At 39.6% G+C, this 7,447-nt stretch overlaps 1 protein-coding gene across 1 annotated transcript; it reads right to left on the minus strand.

Moving 5' to 3' along the window:
- Positions 1–138: 138 nt before the first annotated feature.
- wdr45 (WD repeat domain 45) lies at positions 139–6,265 on the minus strand. Its single transcript, XM_089020681.1, has 10 exons — positions 5,973–6,265; positions 5,017–5,091; positions 4,838–4,942; positions 3,772–3,877; positions 3,315–3,409; positions 3,142–3,221; positions 2,007–2,215; positions 1,023–1,124; positions 806–951; positions 139–739 (listed from the first exon to the last, which is right to left on the minus strand). The coding sequence occupies exons 1-10, from the start codon at positions 6,019–6,021 to the stop codon at positions 630–632; spliced, it is 1,077 nt and encodes a 358-aa protein (XP_088876807.1). The 5' UTR covers positions 6,022–6,265; the 3' UTR covers positions 139–629.
- Between the last annotated feature and the right edge of the window lie 1,182 nt (positions 6,266–7,447).

Below are 7,447 nucleotides of genomic sequence, written 5' to 3' on the forward strand. Positions count from 1 at the left end.
AATCAGTCACACACACACACATTCCTGTTTCAACGGTTTTTGTGAGGTCCGGAAAACTTCAGATAAAGGAGTGAGGACCACCATTGCTGATACGTTTAGAGAAGAACTCGTGTTCATTTCCCACTTCAACTTCTTTAAAAATAAAGAAACAAAAAGTGGACTTGAAACTGAAATAACAGCAGGAGTGAGGACTCTGAATGGGTACATTCAAAGTCCTCACCCCTGTGGTGAATTTGGTTAAAATATCGTTTTCCTTTTTGCGGTATGAACTTTTACCTCTCATTAACCACACACACACAGTGAGTAAAAAGTGTGTGTGTATCCAAGTGAAATGAAAATACACACCAAAAAATCATTTTGGGTGAATTTGTGAGGACCTTTCTGAACCTTTAACAGATGCATATATAGACCCTCTCGAAGCCTTTAGAATGAAAAACTTGTGAGGTTCTCCAAAAGGTCCTCACTTCTCAAAAATGTCCCCACTACGTATGGTATAAAATGTTAGCGGTCCTCACAAGACCAGTCATACAAACACACACACACACGACACCACGGTCCACCTGTTGTCATGACGACTGAGTAGAGTCCTGTCATCCCTTCGACGTCCTTCTTCTCATTATTTTTTTTTCTCAAAAGTCATCATCATCGCAAATGTCCAAATAGACGTCGAAGGCTTCTCGGTTGCAATTTCCATCGGGCGTGAAGACGTACTTGTGGAAGGTTCCGTCCACGCAGATGGCTACGGGAGGGACAACATAGAAACGTTAGCATTGACCTTTGCGGGACGGGGTCATAAAACACCGACCGATGACGGAGTTGACGTTCTTGGACGTGTTCTTCCCGAAGGCGCAGATGCAGGCGCACTCGGCGGGTACGGTGAAGCTGGCCAATGACCACTGGCTATCCACGTATTGGCCAATCACGGGTCCTACTTTGCCCACACGTGCCAATCTGATGCGCACACACAGGAGTGGGCGGAGTCAAGGTGGGTTGCGGAAGCGTGGCGGCGGCGGCGGACTTACGCGGAACGGCGGTTGAGCTTGGTGTCTTTAAGGGCGAAGATGTGAACCGTCCCTTTGTCGCTGGACGCGCACAAGAACGACGAGTCGTGGCTGAAGTTGAGGCTGTGGGCAGGAAGTGGGGGGGCAACCAGAACGCCAAAATAAAGTCGATGAGGAATGGAGAGCAATAATAGAGAACGTTAACTCATTGGCTGCCATTCACAAATTTATTCGGAAATTGAAAAGCATGACATATAGAGCGCCATTCCCGAATTTGATCGGGTTTTGTTTATTCATTCTTGGGTGCCAGTAAAGCGCCGGTCAGACCTCTGGCATTTTTTTTTCTTTTCCACAAGGAGGCAGCATTTTCCTTTTTTCCATATTAGTGCTTTGCTCCACCTTCAGTTGTTGTTTAAGCGCTATATAAATCAATATGTATTTATTGTATTATATTTTGAATAGCTGCCCCCATTTCAAGCTCATATAACTCCAGATTCATAATTTATGAATTAACACTTTTTTTTTCCAATGAAAGAAGAGAGTGTAAGGTTTCTAACGCTGTATTGAATGTTTATGTAGTCCTAAAACTCAATATTTTATGAGTCCTGCAATTCGAGTGACAATGACAATAACCCTGGCACTGAAGTTGACACATTTTTGCACATCGTCTGGCAGTGAATGAGTTAAATTCAAAATAAAAGCACAACAGTACAATTATACAGATCACAGATTGGTTGGCCCTAATGTAAGGCTGCTGTGTGCTTTTACTTTGAAAAGTCGACTTCAAACAGGATGTTGTTCCCCACTGTGTTCTGTGACCAATACTTTTATTTTGAAAGGTCATCTTCAGACAATGACAAAAACCCTGGCACTGGAGTGGACACATTTTTGCACATGTCCGGCAGCGAATGAGTTAAGAAGAAGTGGGAAAAATGTAGTCGGCGTAATGTTGATACAAAACAGGAAGTAGCTACCCTGGCAGACAGGAAGCGGCGGCGCTCTTACCAGTAGAGGGTGGCGGGGTCGGTGCCTCTGCGCAATTCCACCAGTTTGTCGCGGCTGTTGGTGTCAAAGAGGCGTATGAGCGTCCCCTTGCGAGACGCCGAGGCCACGACGCTTCCCGATTGGTTGAGCGCCACGCAGGCGATTTCGCTTTGGTGCGCGTTGATGGTGAACGGAGCCGACGACGTCCCAGGTTTGGTGTTGGATAAATCCTGAATGGCGAAAATAGGTGAGAGGTGACAGGAAGTCAGAGTCCTTTGCACTGTTGGGCCATTCTTTTTTTTAAAAAAAATTTTTAAGTCATTGTGATAAAATGAGTCCACTCCAGTGCCAGGGTTATTGTCTGAAGCTGACCTTTCAAAATAAAAGTATTGGTGGTAGTACTACTATTACTATACTGTTATTAAAATTAAAATAGAAATTAAAATTAAAATGATGATAATTATAATAATAACAATAATAATAATAATAATAATAAATTTGATTTCTCAGCATATTATTATTATTATACATTTGTGAATGGCAGTGAATGAGTTAATCAGATTCTATTCATATTATATGTATATTTTAATTTCTACACATTTCACACAATATTAATGATGAGAATATTAATATTAATTAATATTAATACTAATATTCATAACGATGACAATATTAATAATGATGATAATGATGATAATAATAATATAATATAATAATCATAACAATGACAATACTAATAAGAATAATACATTTGATTTCTAAGCATATTATTATTATTATTATACATTTGTGAATGGCAGTGAATGAGTTAATCAGATTATATTCATATATTATATGTATATTTTAATTTCTACACATTTCGCACAATATTAATATTAATATTGATGAGAATATTAATATTAATTAATACTAATATAAATATTAATAACGATGAAAATATTATTAATAATAATAATAATCATAACAATGACAATAATAATAAGAATAGTAATACATTTGATTTCTAAGCGTATTATTATTATTATTTTTATAAATTTGTGAATGAGTTATTCAGATTCTTTTCATATATTATATGTACATTTTAATTTCTGAAACATCCATTGTACATTGGTGACAGGAAGCAAAACAAACAAACAAACAAACAAAATCAACTCACCACCAGCTGCAGACTTCCACATTTATGTCCCGGGAAGACCAGCAGCTGCTTTTCCAAACTGGGACACAAGTCGCACAAACCTGACCGGTAAACAAACAACACAAAATGGCCGACCTGAAAGGTTGAGGAGGAGAACGCGTCGGGCGTGGCGGGCGAGCGGCGGTGGTGGTCACCTTTGGGGTTGTCGCGTGTGTCGAACTCAAAGAGCTTCAGCGGTTTGTCGGGGAAGCTGTACACGTAGATCCTGTTCTTCAACACCATGATGATTCTGAAAGGAAGACAGTCGGGAAAATAGCTATCGAGCTAGCTTTCTATCTATCTGAGTTACTTCCGGGTTGAGTGAACGCTGGCGCATGTGGCTGCCGCTGCTCACCCATAGAAAAACTTATTCTGTGACTGTAAAGTGACCTTGAGACTTTTGAAAGGCTCTTAGAAGTCAAATGTATTATTATTATTATTATTGTGATGATTATTATTATGATTATGATTAAGATGATGATTATGACGATGATGATGATGATTATCATTATTATTATTATTGTTTTGTTGTTGTTTTTAATCGTTGTTTTGTTGTTGTTTTTATTATTATTATTATTATTATTATTATTATTATTATAAAAATTCACTCACTTGTCATGTCGCATTCGGACCGCCAACACCGGCTTGGTGAAGGTGAACTCCAGCACCAGCTTGTCCTTGGCATCCCGACATTCACGAGCGTCGTCCCAGATCAGAACTAAAAATAAAATATAATAATAATAATAATAATAATAATAATAATAATAATAATAATAATGGGGTCCGTTTATCATTTTCATAATCATCCCTTAAAGGACAACCGACACCATTTTTTTTTGTTTCCTAACTGACGTCAGAAAAACGTTTTATAGCATCTAAAATACCCAAAACACGCAGGTTGATGTTTTTAGTCACATGCAAAACACCAATCAAAATGACTTCAAGTGTCCCAAAACTGACACAAAATGAGCTCGAAAACTGGGCAGATTCAGAAAGTCCCGCCCCCTTGTTCGTGACGTCACGGCAGCATACTCCTTCACAAACTACCTTGCTCCAGAATCAAAACAATGGCTTCAGAGATTCGGAGAAGATGCTTTCTCATTACTCATCCAGTTATGAATATGATTCAAATAGTTCTGAAGAGGAAAGCATAAATGTTTGACATCGATTAAAGAAGTCCTTCTGTATCAATTCGAGCCGTCTGGACTCCAATATAGCGCCCAGAAAATGCACAAGATGGCGGACAAACTCCGTTGGAAATGGGCTGATCATGTCCACTGGGAATTTGTGTCAACTTACACCTTCTTTATGCGTGTTACCGCAATTGGCTGCGACACACAACGATTCACCATGGCGTTATTTATGTAGTTTTCCTTCTAATTTCGTGATCTACACTGTGTTTTCAGACGAAAAAAAGTACCCAAAATGCATTGTGTCGCTTTCTCGGTCAGGGGCGTTCCTGACGTGATGTCACTTAGGGGATCGTCATCAACTCAAAAACAAAACTTCCTGAATTTTCAGCGCGAGTCATAAAAGGTAAAATGTAGCTATACGCGGTGGAATCTTTGTAAAACGCGCTCAGTAGAAGTCATTTGAAGTGATTTTAAAAACTATGGACGCAACTTGTCCGGAGGTGTCGGTTGTCCTTTAATGTCGGAGGATTTTAAAAGTGACTCACCAGATATCTCTGAGAATTTCGGACTGACTCCGCCTCCAACCAAAGCCAGCAGGTTGGAACGATGCAGCATGGAGCACGACGCCACGCTGCCCACTTGCTCGTGATCTGGAAAACAGACGTCAGGTTAGCGGGCGATCGCGGGAGGGCACTCGGAAGCGGTCGGGTGACGACAGGCCTACCCAGGTGGCCTTTTTCCATTAATGGCTCCACGTTGTAAATGCGCACCCCTGACTCCATGGAGCAGCAGAAACAGCCTGAAACAAGAGCAGAGGCTTTTGTTTGTTTTTTTTTTGGGTGCCGATAAAGCCCTGGCAAGACCCCTGGCCATGTTTTTCCCCTTCCACAAGGGGGCAGCATTTTCCTTTTTTCATGTTAGCGCTTTGTTCCAGTTTCAGCTGTTCCGGGTTGAGTGAGCGCTGGCGCGTGTGGCTGCCGCTGCTCACCCGCAGAAAAAATATCCTGTGACTGTAAAGTGTCCTTGAAAGTTTTGAAAGGTGCTTCTAAATGAAATTATTATTATTATTATTATTATTACAAAGGTGACGTTGAGTTTCATTCACGCTTCACGCTGACAATCGCCATTCTGCGTGTTTCCTTTTGGATGAATAATTGTTAGCTAACTATCTAGCGAGCTACCTATTAGCTATCTAGCTGGCTATCTATTAGTTATCTAGCTAGCTAGCTCTATGGCTGTCTAGTTATCTAGCGAGCTGTCTATAAGCTATCTCTTAGCTATCTAGCTGGATAGCTAGCTATCTAATAGCTCTATGGCTGTCTAGCTATCTAGCTAGTTATATATTGGCTATTTGTTAGCTAATGAAGGAAATAGATACATTTATTTAGCCATATTAAATATTGCTCAAGATAAACATTAAAATAGTAAGTTTAATATTTATCTTGAGCAATATTTAATATGGCTAAATAAATGTATCTACAGTATTTATTTCACTAGCTAGCCAGCTTTTTATGGATTTGAGTTACTTCCGGGTTGAGTGAATGCAGGCGCGTGTGGCTGCCGCTGCTCAGACAATTATTGACAAATATTCGTTTAAAGTGCGTTCCAAAGTTGCAAAACATTGAAATGCGTTCAGGACGAGACACGTGACGTAAATGGCGGACTCAAAGTCTTGCTTACTGTGGTCCTGGTTGAACTGCAGACTGATGACTCCTCTGCGTTGGGCCATGTGTCAAGCCTTCACTCGCCACCGGGTTGTCCGAAGCTAAGCTCAAGTGAGCTGCTAAAAGGAAAAACAAGACAATGAGCTGCTACAAATTAAGAAACTGCGCTCACGTGAGCTGCTACAAGACGCCGGAACTTGTCCGTCGCGACATTTGCTTGGTGGAAATCCTAAAAAAAATCAACGTGAAAGAAGATAACGTCAAAACAAACAACAAAGATGGCGCAAGCGTTGTTTTGAAGATGGCGTGTGACGTCAGTGAAACGGATTTCCGGGAGTCACCTCCTTCCGTTTCCTATTTGTTGAAAACTTTTCGCGGTAAAAGTGCACCGCACCAACAACGTATGTTATGTGGATTGACTGACATCCACATCAGGGCAATCCAAATATAGTTTTAAATAATAAGAATAAAACATTTAATTTATAAGTGTGTTTTAAACCTCACAAGGTCAGTTAACAGTCACAGGATACGTTATTTTCTCTGGGTGAGCAGCGGAAGTCACAGGCGACGGAGTTCATAGATAATTTAACAGAAAGATAAACTATTTAATAGATACATATATATACATACATAAATATATAAACAAAATGCTAAAAAATTGATGAATAATAAATAGATAAATAACTTATTTTCCTTTCGGCTTTTCCATCATCCATCTATCCCGGTTTTGTGCATCCTCTTCTCTCACATAAATAAATAACTAAATATATGAATAGATAAAATCATAAAAATAATAATAGATGAATAAGTAAAACCCACCTATTTAAAATAGCATTTTCTGTAGCTCTCTGTCTTGTTTATAATTGTATTCTATTCTATCTGTGATTGCATTTTATTTATTATAGTACCTATGCTTGTCTGTGACTGTAAAGTGTCTTTGAGAGCTTTGAAAGGCGCTTAAAATGAAATGTATTATTATGATTAATGATAAAACCTGAATAAATGCGGTCTGCTCGTTTTAACTGACGACCCAGCATTGACGCAAGGTCATTAAAGGCCCATAACTTCCGGGTTGACGCGTGTGGCTGCCGCTGCTCACCCGCAGAAAATATATCCAGTGACTGTAAAGTGTCCTTGAGAGTTTTGAAAGGCGCTTATAAATGAAATGGATTATTATTACTCAACCCGGAACCGAGCTAATCGATAGCTAGCTAGATAGCCAGCTTGCTAGATAGCTAATCGACAGCAAATAGATAGCTAGCTAGGTATATATATAGTGTCGTTTGCACATTTGTATGCCATTAATAAAGTTTTTTTCCCCTGGAAAAAAAATCACCGCAAAGTAGCGAGGGATCACTGTACATTCATTTCACCTGGATGGGAGCTAAGCAACCATAAGCCTTCTCAATCTTACAATGAGCCACATTGTACTTTATTTGTTCAAATTCGAAGTGCACAGTTTTTACTGATAGAAATGAAGTAAATGCCCCA

The sequence above is a fragment of the Hippocampus bargibanti genome, linkage group LG18 (assembly GCF_051943395.1).
Source record: "Hippocampus bargibanti isolate YZ-2025 linkage group LG18, ASM5194339v1, whole genome shotgun sequence".
NCBI classification, from domain to species: Eukaryota; Metazoa; Chordata; class Actinopteri; order Syngnathiformes; family Syngnathidae; genus Hippocampus; species Hippocampus bargibanti.